We start from the raw sequence: 25,620 nt of genomic DNA, 5'->3' as shown, positions 1-25,620 counted from the left end.
GGGAAACTTACTGAAAAGGAGGTATATTTGGCGGCTTTGTGGTTGGGCTATCAAAAGGCCCCTATGCCAGATAAAGAATTCAATAACCTTTCGCTGTGGATGTGCCACAATTATCACTCATTTAAAAACAGTCTTGCTAATAGAGCGTTTTATCATACTGGGCAGTCTCTGCCTTCTTCATTATTTAGTGTTTGCTAAGCTGATGGCTCTTCCATGGCTCTCCCCTTATCTGCCTTCCTTCAGAATTGGATTTTGTATTTCCCGAGCCAGTCAGATATGACAAAGTCATTTTCTTCTTCTCTTGTCTTTTAAGGGAATACAAACTTCTTTTTAACAATAACCATTTAAGGATTAAAGTTGCTGGAAGTGGATGAATTAACTGGGGAAGTCGAGTCAATTTTAAATAGGTTATATATGAAAACGGGAGTGAGATTCCCTCTCTGCTTCCTCTGCTGCTTCTTTGCCTTGCCGTATGCAGAAGTGTTTCACACGCGTCCTTTTCCTCTGCCAGAGCTTCAGCCTTCTGAAGCCTTCTGAGTATTTTACAAAAAAAGGAATTATTGTGCACGATGAAGGAGTTGGGACAATCTTTACGTTTTTAAGATGGTTGCGTGCTGTGCATAGGAAGAAAGATGAAAGATTAGCCATTAGCTCAGAAAGCCGTAGATGCCCTTTTGAATTCGGCTGCCTGTTTGGCATCTTAGGACTTTGGATTGCTGCAGTCAGCAGTTAGTGCCTGGCTGACTGAAACACCAAGTTTAAAACGACTCGCTCGCGTAGAGGCAGACTCATCTTTCTCTTCTAGATGGCTTTCTGGAAGAAAAGTGAAGTTTTTACATTGGTACAATGTGTCCGCTTATGCGTATCGATAAGTAGATATCCTTGCATCTGCCCAAAGGTTTGCTGAGTCTGTTATCCTCACTTTCGGTGCATGCTTTCTGTTTCTCGTCTTTAATGAAGAATGTTTTAGAGCTTTAGTACCTTGATAGGTTGATCAAGAATAGGGCTCTAGCAGTTGTCCCAAGAAGGACATGTCCTTTCCTTCCATTTCCTTGCCCACAAAAAGAGCATCTCTTTAAAAATGGATGCTGAGGCGCCACGTAGAGTCAAACTCGGGAAGTGCGTCAAGGAGCCCCGAGAGAAGAAATAATTGGGTGTAGGGTCTTGAAAACAAGGCAGAAATGGAAAAAAGTCCCAAGTGTTGCCACCACCCACCTTTTTATTGCCCGGTATTTGCTGCTTTTCGTAGCGTCCCAACTCCTGGGTTCACATGATTAGCTGAGACCCTTACTGGAAATGGAAACCACGCACATACCCACGCCCCCCTCCTCCCTTTTCTGCAGAGAAAAGCTTGAAAGCAGGAAGGCTGAAGAACTCGAAACATGCTGTTTTTTAAGACCAAACTAAACTGATGATTTCTTTGACTGTTCTCTTAAGATTCATCTTGGCCCCACTCGTGATTTGCGACCCCAGCTCCTCCCTCTCTCCTCCAGCGTCCCTCGGATGTTACCACGAGAAGCAAAAGCTCTTTAAAACGGGAAGGTTCAGAGTCTGCTACATGAGCTTGACTTCAAAGAGGCTTCAGGCTGATCCTGTGCCTGCAGTGGCAGAAAGCAGAAGCTGAACTCTAAATATTTAGGAAAAAAAAAAATGCAAGGACAGGGAATTAAGTTTTGCAGCTCAACTGTAATTGCCTACGGGGGAAACAGCCCCATATTGGAGCTCAGTGCTTGGGGGACCTCCATCGCTTGGACTCGCAGGCCCTTGAGGAGGCATTAGCTCTGCTGCTCCGCACAACGCTGTAGCAGCAGCAAAACAAACGCGGCAGAGCGCCGTTTCTCAGCTACTTGCCTGTCACTTGGCAGACACGAATTGCAGTTGCTCGCTGGAAGTGCGGCATCTCGCAGCACGGCGATTTGCATTAGGCACGAAGCTCATTACTGTGCGCGCTTAAGCCAGTTGCACGTGAGACTTTAATGAGAAATGCGGAAAAGGCCATGCTCTCCCTTGGAAGGGGGGTTTTGCACACGCCGATGACCTGCACGAGGCTTTGCAGCTCTCCCCCTGCCACGTTACACGGGCCCTTTTCGGGGGGAAGGAGAGGCACTTCTCCGTGAAGGCTGCAGACCGTTCCCGCTGACCGGGAGCCTTGCTGCCCACACCTCTGCAATCAGGCCGGCCGCGACAGCCAACAGCAGATTGTTTAAGTGATGTCAATATGTCAAAGCAATGCAGAATCCGATATGCAGATAGCCAGATAAATCGCTCTTGCTCTTGAGGAAGCGGTTTCCCATTGGAGCCTTATCTCTTTCTTCCCCCCCAACCCAAGCAATTCAGGTGGTACCGTAGGACATAAAGGGTGCAGCGTGGCGTTTGTTGCTCTCATGGGCTTCGGTTTGAAACGGGGCAATTTTCCTGCAGGACTAATAATTCCCACTGCCGTGTTTCCAGACTGTAATCCAGAGGTTTCCACATTAGCAGCCTCAGTCTCAAATGGGGTGATGAACCTGCCAGATTCAATTGCAGAAACGCTTAGAAGTGAAATCACAACGAGGACACCAGTAATAAAGCCTAGGAATCGCTGGCTTCATCTGTTTATGTTGAAGGGTGGAAATAACACGGTTATGCCCTGGTAGCTGAGTCCGGTTAGGAATGCTGTCAGAAGGTCTTTTGGTCTGTTAGTGTGTTTTTAAGTTGTTAGCAAACGGGGAGGTTTATTTGGGGTTCGGCAAGGAGAACTGACTGTGCTTTGCGTTGTGATCGGGACAGAGCTTGGCTGAAACTTCGGTGTGAGGAGTTTGCAGTTCTCAGGACCTTTCCTAGTGATTAGCAATCCATATAGCACAGCTCTTTTATCCAGGATGGCCCTAAAGCCGGTTACCTTCTCCAGTTCGTGGGTGCTCCCCCCTGCCCCGCCAGAATCAAAGGGCCACGAGTGGAAGATGCTGTCACCACTCGTTCTGCGGATGGGCAGCACTTCGCCTCGCAACCTTTCTGATGAGCTGTGGCTTTATCCAGACGTGAAGGGGAAAAGAGGTTGGTGTAACAGCTTTTTACCAAAAAGTGCAGATTATCCGTCACTGCCTGGCTCTTATTCGTGATAATACTCAGCGTTTGCGTTGCGTTTTCCAGCCGCAGATCTCAGAATACTTTGAAAAGGTTAGTGAAGGCCATTACGGCATCGGGGCTATTCTGGGCCACCGAGCGTACCGCGTGTCAGCCTTCCCTTTGCCTGGTGCCGTAGGCCTCCCGTTACTGAAACAGGCTTTGATGGCTAATAGAAAGCATCCTGCAACACTCAAGAAAGTGAGGTCTTTAAAAATGGATGATGGAGCCCCTTTATACCACTGTGCCAGAGTGAAGGGGCTATAATTTACAGGTACTTTAAGGCCCCTTTCTGGCAGAGTGCTGTAGAGGGGCCTCAGCACAAATGAAAATCAGGCCCGACGTGGTGTTAAAGTTGATGCCTTGCATTTAGTAGTCAGGCCACACCGCGGCGGCGAACTCGGATGGCTCTTTATGCTTAACCCCAGTGTTTTGAATGAACTGAATTCAGCTCTTAAATGCGGCTGTATTTCTTACAAGTTGCGGCTCGGTTTTCCTCGTTCACTGAATTTGTAACGCATCTTGCTGTATTGATTACTCAGGGGGGACTTTTTTGCAGAGACCTTCTGTTAATAGACAACCTTATTGAAAAGCCAGATGAAAGAGGATCAACAAGTGCCTGACCTCATGCGGCAGAAAGACTTAGTGAATTCTGTTGCTTCGTTATTGCAGCGACAGTGCATTTCTTTGTAAAACAGGAAAACCGGCAGATTTCTTCCCAATTCAAAACATCTGCCATTAACTGAAAAAGATGCGCTTTGAGGGCTTGTATCATCTAATGACGTCCTGTTGCTTCAACTATAACTTGTTCTGCATGCGCACTTTCCATTTTAGCTTCTTAAGCAGTCTCATCATCCAGTTGTTGTTGTGACACTTAAGTCGTGAGACTGAACGGTGAGTGCTTTGTCCTGTAAATGCTAAAAAGTTGGTCAAACCCCTTTCCGTCACTCTGAACCTTCCTAATACAGACAGGTACATCTTTTTCCATCTCAAGGCAGAGCACACGCTGTCTGAAGGGAGAGGCCGGTGTCCCAGGCAGCTCCCTTTCCAGCTCTGCCACCCAGACTGATCACGTGGAGTCAGTTTGTGTCTATGTGATGTGAACACCGGTTCACCCTGCCCGTGCCCTGAGCTGGCGACGTGAACGTGGTTAGTCCTGCAGTAAGCGCGAGGTGTCGAGCCCTGCTCGAGGGCAGAGTGTATTCATTTGGTCTGGGAACCGCTCATTCAAAGCGGTGCTGGATGTGCTCGTTCAGCTATTAGATGACTCAAAGCAGAAGCAGAGGAAACTGATATGGCAAGGTCTTCTTGGGCATCTTACCTGCATTGCAGTGACTCAGATCCACACAGCTCCCTCTTGTCAGTCCCACTGCTCAGCCAGTTCCTCTGCTGATGTCTCTTGGATGTCGCAGAGGTGACCAATGCCATCTCTCTACTACTGCAAGCACCTTTGTTCACAAAGTGCTTTGGTTTGGTGTTTAAATGGGAAATGATAGACGTGCCTCAAGTCGTGGGTTCCCCCATGTGGGAATCCCCTTGGGCAAGGACGGGAGAATTTTGCCATCTTCAAATGCAACAAAATGCAGATCTCTCAAGTCCGAACTGAACCACTGTAATCACCTGCACTGTGATCCCCACTGAATTAATCATTTGATTAATTAAATTACTTAATTAGCAGACCCAAAATACCCATGAAGCTTCCTTAAGAAGCTTTACTAGAAGCTACACGTGTACTTACCTTTTGGAAAGCTGCCACAAATGGGCTGGAAACTCCTAAGATAATAGTTAGACCTTGTATTCAGCAGATATGGCAGGGCATCTGGAGTTACTCTGCACTGAATGGTAAAAGCCTAACGGCACACAAGTGTCAGAGTGCGGAGGCCCTTCAGAAGACATTCAGAGAGGAGATATTAAGTTATCTGGCAGTAGTCTGGCATACAGCATTTATGAGCCTTTTATCAGTGACTCCAAGAGCCATTTCTCTCAAGGAGCTTCTGGACTGAATGGATTGAGCCAAGATATTAAAAGGGGATTTTTTTTTTTTTTCTCCAAGTGCCTAGTCAGCATAATCAGCTTGGGATCCAAAAGCCAAGCTATGTCTCTTGATCTCATAACGTCGCCAACGCTGACCAAGAGCTGAACAGAGCAATTCAGGCAGCGGACAAGAATTCAGCTGGTACCTCCTAGCTGAGTTGGCTTTTGGAGGGCTAGCAGCACTGAACATTTGTTTAGGACAGTAATGCTTCTTTACTGTAGTAACAGTAAAGGCCAGCCTTCAAGACTGGCAGGGAGCTACTAACCTCATGAAGACACAATGGCTATTTTGGTAGGGCCTGAGCTTTAAGAGATTATTTTGATTTGTTTTAATTTTGATAATAAAATTTCGTAGCTCAAATATGGGTCTGCTTTGCTGGATCCCTGGGAGTAAAGCCACACAGGCATCAGTCAACTAAGTTAATGAAGAGACTTTATTTTCTTGTGAAAGTCATCTCCCAGCACCTTTCAGTGCCTTTTTTTCCCTTGAAGGTCTGCAGGGGAGCTATTGTTATGGATTAGTGGTTACTGCTTTCTCCAACCTTAAAGCTTTACATCAAATATTTAATGGTTAGAAAATGAGATGACATTTTTCTGACCTGGATGCTGAGCATTTATAGTTCTTTATCATCTCAGACAATAGGCGCACCGCTGCGATGCAGTCCTGCATGTTGATCTGGTGTGTGGGGTCAGCACGTAGCTTACTGTTATGATTACACTAATTACTCCTGTCCCAGTATCCTTTCCTCCCACCCACCAGCCTTAAACACTGGGGACTGTCATGTAAATAAGTGATCTAATTAGCTGTGCATTGATACCATTTTACAGTGAGGATCCCTCATGAGTAATACCAGGAAATCAAGGTCTTTGTGGAGATAACTCCAAAGAGCCTGCTGTCCACACCAGCCCTCTCTACCACTTGGTTCTTGCATTAAGAGCTGTTTATCTCTTCTGAAGAAAATGACTCATTGGGGTCAAAGATTGGTAGTGGTAGATACACATGCTTCTCCTTTGTTTGTTACAGGTAACAGCTTAACTGTAGTGTGGATGGGTCAAAAGCACTTCCGAACCTGGGTGACCAGACTTGAACTTGTGGCCTCACCATTGACGTCAGAAACTTTCCCACAGTGTATGGGCTGCAGGATTGCTGTCATCTAATTGGAATTTATCTTCATACGGGATTTGGGGCAAATGACTCTTAAAAAAGCAGGAATCGGGGAGAAGTCAGGCTGTGCCTGAGTCTGCTGCAGCTGATGCATAACATAACATTCTGCTGATGTAAGGTAGTCTTTGCGAGGTGCCCGTCTCCTTTCCTCTGAGTAGATTTTGCACTTTTCCCACCCTATGCTTGAAAACAGTCATAGTTCCCACAGATGTTCAGGTTCACACCTTTCTCTGTATTCTGCTGGAAAAGACTCATTCCTTCTAATTTGTCTTCTAGCGTAGACCTCCATGCTACTACTCCTGTTGTTTTGTAAACCAACCTATTTAAAAACAAACAGCCTCCTAAACATTGTTGTATTCGTAAATGTCAACACACACAAAAAATCCTTAAGTTATATACTTAACTGTATTTATTTGCATTATGTTTCCCTCGCCTTGTCTCCACTTATGCAAAGAAGAGTACCGTAGCTCTTCTGCATCAGGACACCAACTGACTTCAGCACTTCCCTTCCTCGCTCTTCCAGTGAGCCCAGAAGACTGTGAGGTTAAAGTCCTTTTAAAAATATATCCCTCTCAGGATGTCTACTAGCCAGAGAGAAGTTTTGTAGTGATGCTAACTCAGGTTTTTCTGGCATTTACTGGCAAGGGGTAGCAAAATATCTTGGAGGGACCTGAGGAGAGAAAGGAGAAAGTCAAGTTTATGCTTGTATTTGCATGGGCAATTTGGTGGCATCTCAACTGGTTTTGAGTGTCTGCCCCTTTCCTGGCCCAGTTAACCAACTCCTTAACAAAATGTCTTGTTCCATCAGTTGTTATGCCAAGGCTCAGTTGTGCTCCGTTCTCACAATGTCCTAATACCAGACACTGATTTTTCTATTCTAGTTCTGAGGAGGCCGTATGTGTAGGCTGACAGCTCTTCATAGGTTTTTTTTTACATTAGCCCAGGTGTGTGGCCAACACTAGTCTTTCATATTCTTTTATCCTGCCAAAGAAATTAATAATTTCAGTTCTTGTAGGTCACAGCCTAACAGCAGTGTGTGGAGACGCTTACATGAGGAAACGTCTGTTGACATTCTCCACTGCTTCGCTTCACATGTTCGTGACTCCTCTAATTTTCAGAAATGCCCAGCGTTCCTGCCCAATGCTCATCAATGAGTTAACAGTGGAGGCAACGGGCTCTGACTCAGATACCATTGAAATGCCATTAATTTTATGCTATGTGTATTATGTTTATTCTTAAGGCTGTGAAGCATTCTTTATTAACAGTTAAGTTAAAATAGTCTCCAGCAGCTCTAAGGATGCAGTACCTTTTGCCAAGCATGTAGTCTTGCGGTTTTCTTGGTTTTCCTTTCACTCACAAATGTTGACATTTTTAATAGGTCTTCTCTGCTTATTGAAAGCAGTGACAAAGCTCCCACTGACTTTAATGGGGAAAGAAATTAGCTTTGGGTGAATTTCTGGCTCCATGTGTATTGATGGAAGTGTCTCCGTTGACTTCGCTGAAGCTGCGGTTTTGCCCTGTCTTTAATGAGAGTTGGTCAGGTGAAGCATGTGGCTGTTTTTGGCTAGCCAAGCACAAAGAAGGGTGGGAAGCATTTATCAGGCAAAAAATACCTTCCGTAACTCCAAAGCACATTAACAGATTTTTACTAAGCCTTCTAACTCAAGTCATTTCTGAGATGATACAGTTCGACCCAAGAAGTAGTATTTCTGAGAGGGGTAGGGAAGGGGAAAGTTACATTAGAAATTACTGAAAATAGGAACATTTAACGTGGAGGAGCCTTCTTAGCTGTGGAGCACTGGGACAGCAAGCCCTGGACTGTACAATGAGAGTCTTCCATATTCAAAGTCTACAGCCATGGTAGCTCTCCGAGTCCTGTCTGCAGCTGCCCAATTTGCATGCTTCAATGAAAAAACCTGCTCTGCAGCCGAACAAGTTGGATTTCTGTTTAGAGATTTGTAAATGAACCTAGGTTTTTTTTTTTTTTAACACCCATTCCAGACTTGAATGCCAAAAAGGGCAGGCAAGCCTTTCAGTGGGTTATTGTACAATGGAGCTAGAACCTCCCACCACGTTTTTTTTCCTGCCCCACTGGCTCTCAGGGACAAGTTTTTCCCTGATAATCCCTTTCTCAAGACTGTATATTTGCAGAAACTGATGGAAAACAAACCACTTTTAGAGGAGTTATTGCCTTTTTAAAAGTGCTAATTTCCTTGTGAAATTTATGCCTGCCAGCAGAGGCAGACGAGGAGCTCCGCAGGCAGCTCTAACGAGACAATTCATTAACTAGCGAGTGTACACACGCCATAAAAAACATTAATTCACAAAATGAAAAACTAATAGAGTGTTTAGCCTGTTCTTTATCACTGGTGACAGTCTGTGCTCTCCTCATCATTAGTGTTTACCGAAGTGATGGGGGCTGCAGCCCGGCCTGCTTATCGCCAGTCATCGCAAATGAGTTTTGATGCTTTTTTTCCAGCATGGAAAAAGTCTGTCCCCTCTCCCGCTCTTGAATTTTAACCTGTAGTTGGAGGCAGAGATGTGTGTCTTCAGTTTTGGCTTGCAATTTGGAGGTTTGCGGTGTAAGTTATCTTTCCTTCATTGTCTTTGTCAGAACCTCAAGGATTTCCACCCCAAAGGGAAACCCTTGCTTTAAAGATCTTCCAGTATGATCCCAGTTCCCTGTGCTAGGGGAAAGGAGTCATTAGAAGGAATTTGCTGTGAGTAATATTAGTGAGAAACTCGCCCTGCCCGGACTGAACATACTTTCTCTTTAGTTCTGCTTGGCCTTTAAGTGTTGGCCTAACTTTGCCCCTTCAGCATCGGTGCGAGGCTTTGCCATCGATCCTAGTAAAAGGTGAGCCAGACCGGTGCTGAGCGCTTAGAAAATGCCATCCTCGCGTCTTTTGTTTGACCTGTTAAAATTTATCCTTGCTTCTTGGTATTTGTTTTGTTTTAACACGACTCCGTGTTCTTTCCTGTGTTTCTGTAGCGGTCGATATGGTCAACTGTGTACACAGCCTGTGTGTGTGCACGCGTGCATTAAGTGTTCTTCGTATCTCAGAGCTTTGCAGAGATCAGGGCCGCTTGCTTTGCTCAAGGATGGGGCTTGAATCCAGGATGTGGGACACAGCGTGTGACTTAGCTAGGCACCGACCCTCATCACCTCTTCTTATCTCTTCCCACACTTGTCTGTAAGCAGCTTTTGCCACTCTTGGAGACAAAGAGTTGGGCAAGCTGGACCTCGGTCCTGACCCCGGGCACTTTCTCATTATCCTTTTCTTAGTGCTTAAGTCCTAGCCAAGGTGAGCAGTGAAAGGTCCTCTTCCCGCAAAACTCTGCCTCTGAACTCGAGGCTCAATCCTCCGTGGCACCTTTTGGTTAAGGCTTGTGGTTTCTCTTTCTCTTGGCATCTGCCGGTTGAAAAACCTGCAAATGGGTGCGCATGCCGCTTTACCCAAGGGAGCTGGCCCTGTTAACCTCACAGGGTTATCGTTTCGGTAAAGCTGTGGATGTGCAAGCATGAGTGTCTGTTTTGTGAGTAGTCACAGTAGATAACCTTATCCAGAGGCCTGGAAATGAAGGTTGGAGAGCCTCGTCTGCAGTGCCATGGCCCTTGCCAGCTGCATGGGCTAGGGAACTGCATTTTGGTTTGCATCCCACGTGAAGACGACAACTGGTGGCATGATGGGTGGAAGAATTTAAGTGCTAGATGAAAGTAATTTGCCAGGTAGGTGACAGAGGGTCTCCTTTTCCTGGAAGTCTTGAGAGATGTCATTGCTCTTATTTATTTTTCTCCGGATTTAAAATCTATAAAGAGAACAATTTAGGCCAGAAGGAGCAATGCAGCAGTATCTGCATAAATATTTAAAGTATTCTGCCGTAGCTAAGAGCCCCAAAGGTTCAATCCACGCTTCTAACAAGGGAGGGAAAGGTTGTCGTAACCAAAATCTAGCTTTGGTTGCCCAGTTCTTGTCGCTCTGAAAGGAATTTCATGAACTTTGGGAGAATCAAAATCCAGTTCCAGATTATGTGCCTCGTTTCCTCCCTTTTCTGTAGAGCTGCAGCTCTGAGATCCCCAAACAGACCAATTTAGAGGTAGAGAGTGAATGATCTACAACTTAGAGCTTCAAATAGTACTCCTGCAGCCGGAAGCCAGTCCACGTGGCCGTATGGGTTGCATACAGTTGTTGTTGTTCATTATTTCTCTAGCACCACAGGTGTGCCGAGCACTTTGCAAGAGGATAAAAAGAGGACGACCCCTGCTCCTCTGAGAGCTTACACTCTAAATTGGATCGAGAGTGCATCCCAAGAGCGATAAGAGATCAAAGTGGGAGGAAAGATGTGTATCCAGAGAAAGAAAAGCAGCTCGAGAGCAGGGTCCTGGTAGTTATTCCTACAGAGAGCAAATCATTTGAGTTGATTTGCTTTGTCTGCTTCTCTTTGGATATTTAGGCTTTTTAATCTTCGACAAGTCCTGGTGCGTATCCAGACTCCCATGGCCGAATCCCGGCGTCGCCATACCCCTGCGTGGAGGCAGTTTTCCAGTGTTTCTCGCATACCCTTTCGGTGGGGTCTCAGCATCCCACTGCTGTTCACCAGTGCCCACTCAAAGCAGGTGTTCACCAGCTTCCCCGAAGCAGTGTCTTTCTTCTACCCAGCTCTGGCCCAGATTGACAGACAAGCCTGGTTTCCCAGCTTTTGCCGTCCCTCAGAAATCTCACTGAAATATATCCTTGATGTTGCATCTAACATGTGCACGCTATGCTCTCTTGCTGCTGCACTCTGTTTGCTTCAAGAAAGCAGTTATGCACAAATCTAGTTCCTCCCAACTTCATCCCGTGCTTTTTCTTTTAAATACTCAGGCGTTCTCATTTATTGTTGGCATTACAGTAGCGAATTTGTCTCCCAGTGGCATCATGACCTTATAGTGCTAAAAGCTGTAAGAACGGGAGTCCTACAGAGCTTATAGTCCAAGTGACAGCGATGGATAAAAATGTTATCCATGTTCTACACACCGGAAACTAAAGCATGGAGAGAGAAAGTGGCATGCCAGAGCTCCCCAGAAAAGTCTCAAGCAGAGACAGAAGTTAACCCCAAGTCTCCAAAAGCGTGGTACAACACTCAACCCAGAGCAATCCCTTTTCGCATGTGTGTATTGGAAATTGTTTTGGGGTTTCATCTCCTGGAGAGCTTAAAGTTTAAACTTAAAGTTTAAAAAGATGTGAGCTGGTCCCTAAGGTGGGGACGGTCCCCCCACGGCTCTCACACTGCATCTCTTTTCCAGCTACTAGTTTTCACCGGGCAGAGCGCTAAAATTTCTATTTTATCTATCCCCCTTCCCGCTGTAAAGCGAGCGTGGGTAGTCCTGTGAAAAGCACGAGCGTTTTGCGGGTTTATTTCACGGGTTCAGGCTGCGCTGTAGCCAAGCCGGAGCCTGTAACCTTAGATTGATTTTTCTCCTCGCGCTATTCAATCATTCAAATGTGCTAGCAGTCGCTGTGCTCAAGCAGGAAGCGGGCCGAGCGCGCTGCTGTAGGCCTCGATTGGTTACAGAGGCTTGTTTATGGCGAGCGCTGCAGGTTTTGTTTAATATTCCAGAGGTCGAGTAGTTTACATCCGTCGATTTACAAGGCACGCTCTGTCGAGAGGCACCAGCCTCGCACCGAATTGCAAAATGATTGAAATCATTGGTGACAACTGGTGTGTTAAGTTTATTTTTGTCAGGTTTGCTGGAATGAAATGTTCCTTCTCCTTTGAGTGAGATGTCTTGGCTGTGCTTACAGCAAACTAAAAAAGAAAAGAAAAACCCTAAGGAAAACCACCGTTTTTATCCAGCGGCACAGGACACCCAGTTAAAACAAACGAAATAAATCTACTTAGGCCGTAAGATGATAAGGGCCTATGGGACAAATTGTTGGCCGCTCCTTACCCACCTGTTAGGTGTTTCGGCTTGGAGAGCTTGTGTTTGATTTTGTGTTTAAATGGGCCAAGGTACTTACAAAGGATGCTAAGGGGAAGAAGAAATGGATAGCTGCCTGTCCTGCTAATATGCAGAGTTCCTCTTCCAGCTGCTCAGCTGGAGACGTCTCCCTCAGCCCTTTGGACAGAGAGCTCAGAGTATATTCTGGTTTGTTAAACGTCCGTGCAGTGCAGGGTCACCCTTTGATCACGTACGCAGTCGCCTGCCGAGCTCAGCACCCTGCACTCTAGAAAGAATCTCCTGCTCCAAAAGCAGCACCGAATTAAAGCCCCTTATTACCATTTTTCATAGCCCCTCGATGTTTTAGGCTCTGGTTATATCACGCTGCTACAGCCCCTTCTCTGGGTTGATATCATCAAGGATGATGGAGTTAAAGCCATTCTGAGCGAATCTTAAGGAAACAAGATTTTCTCGCTGGGTGGCACAGCAGCAGAGTGGTCCTTTCCAGATGGCCGAAGGAGGAGAAAAGCAAGTTGATGGCTCATCTCAAGGTTGGTGGCTATTGCTGGAGAAGTTGCCAAGTGGTGTTACGGGAGCACCTGTGGTTGGGCTCAGATCAGTGGCAGGAAGTCTCGCTCAAAGGATTTCGAGTGAAAGAAAGAATGATCTCATGATTAGTCCGAGGCATCAGTCTGGGGCTGCGTTCAGCTTCCTGCTGTGTTGCAAGTTTGCAACACCTTAGCTCACTGCTTACCCCGCTTTTTCATGTCCACCCCCTATCAGTGTAGCTGAACCTCCATTAATTTGGCAAGGGAAAGAGGAAGCTGTTTTGTTTTGCAGATTCTCTATCCTTTGCCTGCTCATCTTTTATCAATTTTTTCCTTTCCTTGTGGAAATGGAGGGAGGAGGAGGAGGAGGAGGAGGAGGAGGAGGAGGGTGGCCTCTGAAAGGCCCCTTTTGGATCTTGAAAAGCGAGCGTACGCTTCAATGTCCTCACCTCGCATGGGAGAAATCAGAGGATGTCCCCCAAGCCAGCACCTACTAGCTTTGAGTCTTCCTCCACCCTGTGGGCCTATGAACAGCCAGAAAGACTTGTGTGCTCTAGAGTTAAGTAAGCAACAGATTGTCTCTATCTCTCCCCTCTTATCCCCACTGACAAATATAGTTACAGATTCAGTTAAATTGCTGTAGATTAATTCTGGAGAGCAGAAAAATGTGCGTGCATCTCTCCCCTGCAACCAAAATAGCTAAGTCTTGCATTTTGGCGGATGGGTCCATCCATCTCCACCGCTTCCAGGGAGGCACCGCTGGAGCAAGCTGAAATGAACTCAGCTGAGGCTGGTGCTTCGTATCACCGGCACCTTCCTAAAGAGAGCCTATTCCTCTGGGTGCAAAGGCTAGCCGGGCTCCAGGGGCTTCTCAAAGCTTAAGTTTAAGAATGTTATTATCAATCAGTGGACTAAAAATAGATTATTTGTGTTAGTAAAGAGGAGGCTTTCTGCTGTATACCGTGACCAAATAAGCACCCCTAGCCCGGATGCTACATGATCCAGAAGTCCTGCCACCCTCCAGTGAAACAGATGGCACTTGGTGGGGGGAGTCTCATAGCTTAGAGGTGGACGGCAGCTGGACAAAGATCTGCTTCTCTCCCAAAGCACCTTTCCTCTTAGCACAGTTATGTCGAAATAGAGGCTGTGTAAATAAGCCAATCACCCCAGCTGATAATTTCTTTTTCTTTGTGGAAGAGACCTCAGTCAGCAGAGAGAGAGGCTTGGAGAAACGTCTCTCTGTGTTGGGGAGGGAATCCTTATTATTTGCTTTCACCCTCGGCAGACTATCACTGCCATTTCCCTGTTTATTTCTCTTCTACACTTCAGGCCAGTTAATTATGTTCAGCAGTATTTGCCAGGCTCTGAATTTCTTTATCCATTACCGTCTCTTTGTTAAAAAAAAAAGAAAACTTCATAAATTTTTCTGTGATTGGAGGATGGTTTCATCTGTGCACATTTTTCTCTGTTGTAATTCACAGTCAAATAAGATGTACAATTAGGCACTGTGCTTTATGCAATCTTTTCCTTTTGTTATGCTGCTCCCCTGTAATTGTACCAGTCTGTCTTATGTGTTTACCTCTACTTCAGTTTGTTTTGCACAGAATAGACTGGGACTTCCTATTCCATCATTTCTTTTTTTCTTTTCGGACTAGATTTGAAGGTGCATTTAATTTTATGGATGAATCCAAAGATCAGTTAGTTTCCCCTTTCAAAGCAGGTCTTTGGCTATACAAACAGCAGCAAGTGGCATTTATTTAACCAGTCTCCATCAAAATGAAAGTTTATTGTAAACAGCTCCTCACTGATGTACAAGTCCATTGTGTACAGAGTTGAGCTGCCGTCTGGCTAAGTGTTTGTCTGTCGTGTAGCTAACATTAGTGTAAGAAAAGAAAATCAGAGCCATTTATTACTGCCAGCAGATAGCGTTGTCTCCATTACTCAGGTTGATCACCGAACAACTATGAGCTCAAAATGTGAAGAAACCATGAAAAAGGCAGATACAGCAGAGCAGAAGAGATGGGAAAGCCGTAGTCCCATTGCGGCACCAGTCGTACACTGTTCTCAAATACAGCTCTGGTTAGCTGTAGAAAAGTCTTTCAAGAAAAACTAATGGAAAGTGGAAGAGGTGCACAGAAGTGCTCCTAAGGTGCAGAGAGGATGGAAAGCCTCCCTTGGAGGCAGCAATGAGAACAGGTTTGCTTTTTCACCTCTCAGGAAGTGTATTACTGTTCATTATAATGCAGCAGAATCTAAATGCCAGGGATGGGGAGCTATTTATGGTAAAAAAAAAACAAGGTTGGCATATAAAGAACCAAATATAAAACGGGCATGAATAAGTTTGGGATGCAAATTAGGACCTAATCTCTACCCTCACTGTTAGAGAAGTGAAGTTTTGAAGGAGCCACCAAAGGAAGTAAAGAAGGTAGAAACATGAACAGTTTTAATACAGCACACAAGTTTCTACTCGAGACTATGGGACACGATGCTTGCAAGGGCTGGACTTGACGATCCCGGAGCTCTCTTTCAGTCATATTGTTTAATTCAAGAGGAAGATGCCTGAGCGGGGCTGCCAGATTTCAAACATTGTTAATCATCCTGTGCAGGAAGTCATTTCTAAAGTGATACTTGAATGAGGGCTTGAACTCAGATATTTGGGATAAGCTTCCTCTAATTAGGACGGAATATATGATAACAGCATGTTACTCTTATTAGCAAAGCTACTTCTTTGGCTCGAGCGGCAGTGATTTGTGTTGCAGGAGAGAAAGTTCTAGACTCAGGTAGTATTGTTCAAATGCAGGGGTAAAAGCTGTGGGGAGGGGGGGTATATCTTCATTGGCATTATGCCAAAAAGAGACGACGTGCTCCTGTGGTCCAGGTAAACGCAGGGACACCGCTTAATCCTATGAAACAGACTGGCTTTGTCATAGTGATTTGCACTAGTATTTTAAGTGCTTCTCAGTCTGGGATCAGGAAGACTCAAGATGGTGCTGTAGTCAGCTTTGGTTGCAGCGAGGCTAAGAAGCGCTGGAGGATTTGTTCTGACTCTGCTGTAGCGGTGCCATCAGCTCGCAGAACTAGCTTCATCAGACCCCACAAGGTTTGAGATTCTCAAGAGCAAAGGCTTTTTCAAGAGATCTTGGTGGGAGGGACGCAGGCGTAAGCCCTCCCTTAGGTATGTCTGAAGAAGTTAGTCCTGGCTCAATCATAATTTGGCAATGATATCCCCAGGTCTTGGTTGAAGATGGGATGAATCCCATGATGCCACCACCAGGATGTTCATGGGAGGGAGAACAGAGTCAGGAGTTGAGGGAGGCAGAGGTAGGATGTGAGGCTCACCCCATGCAACAGTTCAAATCCAGCATGGCACCCAACTTGTGATGTGCCCTTGGTCAAGTTGCTCTTTTGCTCCGAGTTTACTGCCTGTGAAGCAGAAATACCAGTTGTTTCCTGGCTCGCAGTGGTGATAAATAATGGATGAAAGTGTGTCTGCTCCCCAGGACTTTTGCACATGTTCTGAGTGCTGAATAAAGGGTTTTCTCAGTCGCATTTCTCCTCTGTGCACAAACAGCACCTTTGCTCAGGTACAGCTTTGGAGGCAGGTCCACCATCAGTTCATATCTTTTGCCTGCTCTTCAATCACTTCACTGCCTAAAAGCAGTGAAGCTCTTGTTTTATTAACAAGAACAAAGGTGGCCTCCCAGATGCCTCTGGTGGGATAAGGGCAGGCAAAGAGATTAAATGATTCACTGGAGATTGTGGGGAAGTGTGTGGTGACCAAAACGGAATAGCTTTCCTGTGAGTGCCATGCTTTGCCTCCTGAGCAGCTCTTCTTTTCTTACGCTGAGCAAAGCAAGATAAATGTTCCTGGAATTTGCAGCTACAGAAGTACCCATCACACAGCACTATCTTTCCAAGCAAATGTATTCTGGTGGTTGATTAAACCACTCAGATTCACTTTGGGGTTTAATCAATTGTGGTTTGTTGCCTCATATACTCCCCGATTATAGACGTTACTGCTCAGTCGAAGCTGGGGGAGAGCATGCGTATTTAGGATGGAAGCAGACAAGGTGCTGTAGCTGTTAAAGTAGAGCTGCACTGATTAAACATGTCACAGATTTATCCTCTCTTCTCTTGCTAGCCCTGTCTCCTGGCCAGGATGGCCATGCCAGTATGGAGCACCTTCCTGCGTCCGAACAGATCATGCAAAGCCTTAGCGAGCTGGCCAAGTCTTTTCAAGAGATGGCTGACCGCTGCCTGCTGGTTCTGCATTTGGAAGTCAGGTAAAAGCCCTGAATGCAGGGATTGCGGATGAACTCTGAAGGCTGTGGGCTGAGGTTGTGTCCAGAGGCACCTGTTACGGCACCTAAGGCAGACATATTTATCTGCTGTAGCATCTAAGTTCAAGAGAGCAGGGGTCATTCCGGAAATGCCAGATCTCGTTACCCTGGGAAAACCAAAAGTGAAATGGAGACATGATACCGAAATTGGAAGTTCGTAGGGGGGCTGAGTCCAACACTTGCCTCTCTCCAGCAATTGCGTAGAGACCTATGGATTGGCAGCCCTGACTATTAAGTTTTATGAATCATTACTCTCTGATCTGGACTTGGCTGCTAGGTAGCTGTCTGTCTTAGGCAGCACTGTAATTCATCTATGTATGGACCCAAATAATTAGATTTTCCTGTCCTAGAAGATATTTGACTCTCAGTGAAGTAGAAGTGAGCGTGGCAATACAGGTCGTAACTGCTCTTCAAGTTCCATAAGTGCGGATCTCTTGGTCCTGATGGGGGGGACGGGAACACAAAAAAACTGTTGCTCTTCCCTTGTCCTCTTATGTGTCAGAGACTAGGAAAAATGAGTTTTCTGGGGCTTTGTTCTTAGAAAATTGCACAACGATGTTTTTATAATCTAACAGGTGTCTGCACATTTATCACCCATTGTGCTTTGGATTGCAAATAGGAGCTTTTCTTACTACTTTTTCAAATAGTAACAGACACTGGGGAAGGCGGTGAGTAGCAGCTGGATTTTTTAAAGGGCTGGATAATTTTATGATGTCTCTGACTACACATGCAAAGATCAAAGGCAGCAAATCTCTTTCTTCAGGCTGCCAGCTGTCCACTGTGGGGCTGGGAAGACATTTTTTCCCTCATGCATCATATTGGCCAGGTGTACTTTCATTGCTTCCCTTTCTCTGAAGCATCAAACAAAAGCAAATGTCAGAGGCAGGCAATGAGACTTGATGGCCCATCAGTCTGTTGTGCTGTGACATGTCCTGAGCCATATCGTATAGTGGTGTACATTGGCAGAGCTCTGGTGAAGCCAGTATGTAGCTTTGAAAAAAATACACATTAGTTATTGTCAGCAGCCCTTCAACCTGCTATCCATCATCTGCTGGCCACTTTATCGTAGGCTTTGCAGGTGAGCTGAGGCTTGAAGAACTTGAGAAAGAGATTGTTAAGGTATGGAAATGGAGCAGGTTTCCAGCTGAGATGTATTACCAGGTGATGCCAGAGCTGACCTGGACTCGTGGTATCGGCACCAGCCTGAACAGGTTTCTGCCCTGGGTCTGCTTGGGCTTCCTGTCGCACTGGACGCTTGAGTTGTAAGCAGAAGTAAGCGCAGATGCAGTTCAGGAAGAGTTTTGTCTGTCATTTTGAAACAGCCCATTGCCCATCTCCTCTAGCCTCCCGCTTCTCACAGGAGCCCCAATCTGATGCTGTAAATACACCAAGGCGCGTTACACTGCACAAGGGGAGAAAAGGAGTGAGAAGGAGGTATGCTAATGACCAATAAAATCCCCATTGGGGTTAGAGCTCCCCCCAGTTAGTCACCGTGCTTGCAACCACCTGGAGTAACCGTCAGAAAATCACACTCCCTCCGGTGGTGATTTTCCCTGCAATTACTGTGCCAGCTCCCAGAATCCATGTCATTTCCAAGGTGCATCAAATAGCGTATATTCATTCACAAAACCCCTATGCTTTAAACAAGTGCTCATAGTACGTTTTGTATCAGGCCCCTTGCTGTTGCAGGTGTAGTCTAGGAAAACGCGAGCAAACAGTAAAGCGGGTTTGAAACTACAGAACTATTTGCTTGTTCACGGCTTTGCCAGATGAGGCTTGGCACCTTCCTGGAGCTAGTTTCTCCTTCTCCAGGACCGTGTGAGCATGATCTGGGACCACTGGTCACTGACATTCGGGTTTAACAGAGGGGAGGCAAGCTGGTCCTTGCTTTATATCCACTTCCTTAAGTTAAAATCTTTTGGCACGTTCAGGTCAATAACCATTTCTTCTGTTAGAAATGCATATGGAGTTTTTACTACCAATTCTATGTGTTGTAGCATTTTTCTATAAAAAAAAACTCTATATAAAATTATATAGGAGCAGACGCTGAAGAATAGGAGCAGAGGTAAGCCACTGTATCTTTTGTGCCAGCTAGAAAAGCCTTGGGGTTACCCTAACCTGTTGCTTGTAAAGGTCACCTCAAGGACATTTCCCAAGAGGGCGGGGGTTATCAAAGCCAGGATATGCCCATCATAACTTCTCCCACCCCAACACAGCTCCCCGCTGCTTGGGTCAGTCCTGTGCTAACTTGAAGTCTCAGTGTACAGAGAATCCTCAGTTATGCTTTAAGTGCAGTTGTACAGCTTCACTCCAGCAATGCAAGGGATATCTCACTCGGGCTGTGATTTGGCCCTGTTTCCCAGAGAGATGATATTGAAAAGAACCCAAACCAACCTCCTGCCCTCAATCCCCCGTTGAGCGATGTAGGTGAAATCCAGGCATTACGGAAGTCAGGAGGAGTTTTGCAAGTGGACACCACATTTTCCTTCATAGGTTCTAGAGAAACAATTCAACACCCTCATTGTGGTTTTTTTGCAGAACTCTAGTAGGGGGTGTGAGCGCACAGAATTTTTCCGGTGATGGAAGGGGAGATGGGAGACCACACTGCCTACAGACCTTCTGCTGAGCAGGCAAACTGAAAAGGAAAAAATTGCAGTGGTGTTAAATGCTTGGGAATAAGCACAGCCTTGGCCTGCTAGTTATTGTTTCATGTCCCCTGGCTCACTCTTTTTGCCAGTTATAACTGTTATTAGGGCTTACAGCACATGGAAGGAAATTTCATTCAAGCGCCTGTATTGAAGTGCTTGCTGAACCAGCATGTGTGAGGTTGGAGAACCTGGTGAAAAGGCACTTAGCATTTTACCAGTGATAGCATAGGTCAGATCTAATAATGAAGGGTCTTTTGTATTCATCTCTAAAGCTAGGACAGTGTCATGTTACAAGGAGGATGCATTTAAGGCAGAAATTACCTGCCATTTCTTAAAATCATTGTTATTTTTCACTTGGTGGAACATTAAAAGGAAAATAAGGAGGCAGTGTGTTTAAAACATCACCACAATGTATTCTGCTTGTTCTGTCTTTTTATTATTATTACAAGAAAGATTTACTTCCACAGGAGCTTAACTGTGCTCAGTAGCAGCTGTGTATCCCTACAACATCCCATATATGTGGTTTTCCCACTGTGCAATCAGCAGCGCTTTTAGATGACCTAGTGCCAAAGTCAAGGTCAGCACAAACACGCTAGCGTTTGGAGGGGGAAACAACTGACTTCTGCCGCAACCTTAAACTCTTCTGAGGTGTTAAGGAGGTGCTGTTCGTCAGGTTCGGTTTGAGGACTGGCATGAAAGGCTGAGTTAATTATATAAAAGTTGTAAACGTTGAAGGCCTCCAGGGAGTGGTAATGAGTCGCATCAAAGCAAGCAGAAGAATGTAGGAAAGTTCACGCATCCTCCAGGGATCTTGGAGCCTCATGGTGAGTTGGGAGAAGGCGGTTTTGAGGTTGACATCTAGGCCATGAACAACATTATTCTCACAGAGGAATGGCCCCTGCAATTACCCTCCTCCTTACCAGTCTCAGCCGAGAAAACAAAGACAAAACAAGCAATGGAGGCCTATTCTGCTCCCTCGAAATTGTTTGCTGATACCTCTTGAGACCCCTGTCTTGGGGTTGATGGTTTTTCATCGCCTCCTCCGGAACCTGTGCAGGCTGTAGAGGATCTGAGCGTGTGGAGTTGTCAAGTTGTTGTTGCTGGCATTTCTGTTCATGAAAAAAAGCATCCTACTGCAGCAGTTTTCCCATCTGGAACCATTTTTGAGTATCACCCGCTGTCATTTTAACATGTTAGGGCTGATCTGTTGTGACATTTCTCTCTTCTGTCTCGTAGGGTTCATTGCTTCCACTATCTGATCCCGCTGACTAAACAAGGGAACTATGCCATCATTGCTAATGTGGAGAGTATGGATTATGACCCCCTCGTGGTCCGGCTCAATAAGGACATCAGTGCTATCGAGGAAGCCATGAGCGCCAGCCTCCAGCAGCACAAGTTCCAGTACATCTTTGAAGGTCGGGCATTTGTCAACAGATCTGCGGCTGCCGTTGTCAGAGAGGAGTAATGGGAGGGGAAGAGGGAGGTGCTCTCTAGTGTTTGACACTATCAGGAGTTTGCTTCAGGTGACATGACTTCATTCTTTGCCCAAAGCCGAAAAGTATTCTTTTTTGGGTAAGACAGACCCTGGTAATGTTGCTAGCAACAGCAGATTGATAACTGAGACCCAGGTAAATGCAGGGCACTCAAAAACCCTGTTGCCTCCACACTGTTTCTGAGTGTATCTGGCTGAACAGGAGAAATGGGTTCGTGATGAGCAGGAAAGCAGCAAGCTGATGAACATGCTGGACAGTTCTTCCATGGGAAGCCATAGGGCGTGCGTATATATTGCAAGCACAGCTCTAGTATGGCGCAGTTTATCCAAAGGGTAGCCATTCCGTTTCTAAAGTTAAATTTAGAGAACATTAGCTGTTCGGATGTCTCATCTGTTCTGATTACCTTTGAGAATATAAATCATGTTTTGGTTCATCTCCCCTGTATTTATTTGCGGTGCTGACGCACAGTTCTGCCTATGTGGCAGGATACGTGTCATTTTATGCCTTGGTTATTCAAAGGCGGGAGAGGGTGGGGACTGGAGATGCTCCTATATCATATACCAGCAGGGCAGGAATCAAGGCTTTCATGGCTTGGTTAACCTCATAGTGCACTGCTTACTGGTCTGAGATAAGCTCTTCAGTATCTGTAAACTTCCCCCACATATTCATATAGCTGCCTGATGGTACAATTTTTAGTCCACAAAATACTTGCATTGAACAAGAAGATCTGAAAACGTGCCAAGTGCAAGACTGGAAAATGCATTGCCAAGGGGCAATCACATGTTGGAGGGAGGCAGAGCTGATCTTTTCTGAGCTGTGTAAATCTGTGCTAAACTGAGTGACCACCAGCACATTGCAGAACTCCCTCTTACAGATTAGGTCTACAGTGTCTGACCTGAGCAGAATGGCTCCTCACAGAGCCGTAGGGACCATTAGCCTCTCACCAGGCCAGAAGATTGAAGTTTCTGTACCTGGACTTTGTGAAGTGTAGGCAGCTCTTATGCCAGTTTTGAGATTTACATGTACCCAACCTTGGCTGGCTGTACATGAGCGTATTTTTCTTAATTCAGATTTTTAATCTTGCTTAGTCTTATACCGACCTCTGTGAGTAAATTGGGCTTTTTTTTTTTTCTAATTGTCATGAGGCCTGAGTGGATGCATCATTCTAGGGTGGGCTGTGACCTTTAGCAGCTGGTTGTGACTTTTGGCAGCGGAAGAAAGATGGAGACCTAAGATACTAATTTGTGAAGAGAACTCCTTAACTTCCGTGTTTGTTCTCCCAAAGCAACGTTTCTGTATAAGGTTTACAAGCAAATCCCAAATTTGTCCCCTAATCATTAGTCCTGCAGAAGATGTCCATATGGTATGGAGAGCCCATACCGCTGTCTTCTCAAACTGCTGGAGCACCCATGCTTTCACATTCAGAACTGGTCAGAGATAAGTTGTATGTTAAATGCATTGAAAAGCAGCCTGTATTTTCCCCAAAAGCTGGCTTTTTCTGCTGTCATGGACTGAGTGTTTACCAGGAAAAAATATTACCTTTCCCTTGATAATTGGTTAAAATACTGTAATTTTGTAGAAGTAGTGATCCATCACCCTGCTAGAGAAAGAGGACCAAAAGAGTCATCATCCAAAGCGTCATTATAAATCTAGTGCCTTGTAAATTTCTGAAAGATCAATGACTGTTAATGCAACTTTGAGTTTTCATGGTTATATTTTTACTAATGACGAAAACCTTGAGGAAAGCCTTCTCTAAATGCACAGGGAAGATGTTCCCAAATAGGTCCTATTGTACCTCCTGTTCCAGTTTACATGCACTACTTAACAGCGCTTGTTCACAGCTTTTATGATGAAATATTGTCACTAAATGTCTTCCTCCAGTGACCTTTGGGTTGTTTTCCCCTCCTCTCGCAGGCTTGGGCCACCTTATTTCCTGCATTCTTATCAATGGTGCCCACTATTTCAAGCGCATCAGTGAATCCGGCATCAAGAAAATGTGTAGAAACATCTTCATCCTCCAGCAGAACCTGACGAACATCACCATGTCCCGTGAGGCTGACCTGGACTTTGCAAGGTGAGCTGCAAACCCCATGTCATGTCTGCTACTACTTGGATGTCCGCAAGCGCAGCAGTGACTGCTTTCAGAGGTTTAACCATCCATTGTGCATTCAGCTGGTTGGATCGATAAAATGAAATTAAAATTGCAGAACTGTCAATCGTAGTATTCACATCCCCCTTGTTGTATGGGAGGTTTAGCTGAGATACGTTCGGAATAACAGGCTCTGAGCTCAGAGTGGAGATCCCACCAAAATGCTTAGGGCTTCCTGTTGGTGTGGTTCTCTGAAGACCTAAACCCAGGCAAGGAAAAGCTTCTAGATGTAGGTCTTGGGTGGAATTGAGGCTAGATGGAGCTTGATCTTGGATTCATTCTCAGATGAGTTACACTTTGGCTACATGCTGGTAGTTTGTTGAAGACTTAAACTTTCAGTGACTTATCGGAACAGTGTGCCTAAACCTAAGGGATTCCAGATGCTGTCTACCTTCAAGTTCTGTTGCTCTTAAAAATAATAGCAATACCAAAATAAAAATAAGACTGGACGTGGCATCTCCTCTTGCAAGTTCCTCACCCGTCTTGCTACTTCATTCACAAAAGGGAGATGGTTTGAGGAGTAAGCATGCTGATAAAAGCGAACACTAAACTGTGCCGACTTTGCAAATGGATCTAAGGTGATGAGTGCCAGCAGGGATGTATTGGCTAAGTCTCAGAGGCAGTAGCGGGTTCAGCAATGGGCAGCTGAGCCCAAGAAATCACCAGAGGAAGAGTCTGGAAGTTGCATTTTAAAGCATGTAGGTCAACTGACAAAGTTTTGCATGATGCTTGAGTTTGAATTACTGCAAACACTGGAAATCTTTGGTGTCACTGTTTGGCCATCGCTCGTGGAGACTAAATTACGAGAGAAACTTGACTCCCTCAGATGAGGGGAAGGAGGTATGACTGAGTGCTTCATTTACTTGGGCTCTCATATGGGGAATGATCTCATTATTGAATTAGTCTGTTCATAATAACATTGACATGGGGAAGTTATGAATGCTGAGGCCTGAGGGAGGCAGAAAGAGAGAGAGAGATCCATTACTAATTCTCCAAGGAATATAGTTCCCAAATTCAATCTTTCCCTTCTAAATGATTTTTTTTTTTCCTTTTCAGTTGAAATGTTAAATAAATTAGCCCAGTTTTTCGCAGGCAGAACAGGGCTTGAGCATGTGCTAACAGCAACTGGCACCCAAATAATGAAACGCTGACCAAGCGCTACAGGATGTTGGCAGAGTAAGGCTAGCCATTTTCTGGAGAAATATTTACTGGAAGGGTTGAATAGCAGCGGAGCTGTGACTCCTAGTGCTGCATAATTTGATGTGGAGCTTGAAAGGACGGGCGAGGAGGGAACATGTTCCACCCTCCCGATCTCGCTTCCACTCTGTGATGGATGGTGTGCCAGACCAGCAGTTTTCAGAACATCAAACACGTATACCAGCCCTCTTCATATCCACGTTATATGGCAAATAGATCTTCTCCTGTGCCATTTTAGCTGCTGGGTACCATCATCGAGAGCTGTGGAGCTCACAAGCTGTACCAGAGCTTTTTGCACAGCAGCATCAGCTACCTTATGGTGCCTGTGATGCAGATTTCTCCCCATAATACAAATTCAGCAACCTTTTTTTTGGCTCTTATGACTGCATCGCTTCCCTCTTTCTTTTGGGGCAGATTTCTGTGATATAGGAGTATGTTTTATCCTTTTGTTCTTCAGATGACTCCTGAATGCTTATCCTGTGGATTTCCCTTTTACATAAACAAGTCATCTCTTGCATCTGAACCCTGCCCTGCTCAGCTGAATTTACAATTACCTGAGCAAGTTCTAATGCTACTCCAGGGATCCCAGTTACCAAGGTCTATTCAAACTATAAAATAAACATAACAGTTCACCCCCCAAAGCATAAAATAAGATCAATGTAGGATAAAAGTGATTTGTATTTCTGTGATATCTTTCATATAAGAATCTCTTGAGTGCTTTACGCCGTAGCTGACTATCAGTTTTGCCGTTTTGAAGCTGAAGAACAGAGACAGAGTGATTATTTCACATTTGTAAGCCGTGTCAGAGCTGACTGAGAAGTACTCACCCTCTCCTTCTCTCCTCCTGCCCTCCTGCCGGCCAGGATAACCTCGCTGCCTTGCTTCCAGGTGGGAAGTAGGTGATCATTACTGAATGGGAGAAAATATTTCTGAAGTGGGTGTAAGCCAGCTTGTAACACACTCTGCCATCTCCATGTCTGCTCTTTGTAGGCATCTGTCCTTATGCAAAAGGATTCAA

At 45.4% G+C, this 25,620-nt stretch overlaps 1 protein-coding gene across 1 annotated transcript in view; it reads left to right on the top strand.

Annotated features, from left to right (window-relative positions):
* EXOC4 (exocyst complex component 4) overlaps nt 1-25,620 on the top strand; it is a 396,906-nt gene that overhangs the window by 338,665 nt on the left and 32,621 nt on the right. The window contains exons 15-17 of the mRNA XM_068953333.1: nt 16,917-17,058; nt 21,000-21,178; nt 23,171-23,330. Of these exons, the coding sequence (XP_068809434.1) occupies nt 16,917-17,058; nt 21,000-21,178; nt 23,171-23,330 (481 nt within the window). The remainder of the gene's footprint in view (nt 1-16,916; nt 17,059-20,999; nt 21,179-23,170; nt 23,331-25,620) is intronic.

Source organism: Struthio camelus, chromosome 1, assembly GCF_040807025.1.
Source record: "Struthio camelus isolate bStrCam1 chromosome 1, bStrCam1.hap1, whole genome shotgun sequence".
NCBI lineage: Eukaryota > Metazoa > Chordata > Aves > Struthioniformes > Struthionidae > Struthio > Struthio camelus.
The sequence above is the reverse complement of the archived record's forward strand: the minus strand, read 5'-3'. Positions and strand labels throughout refer to the sequence as shown.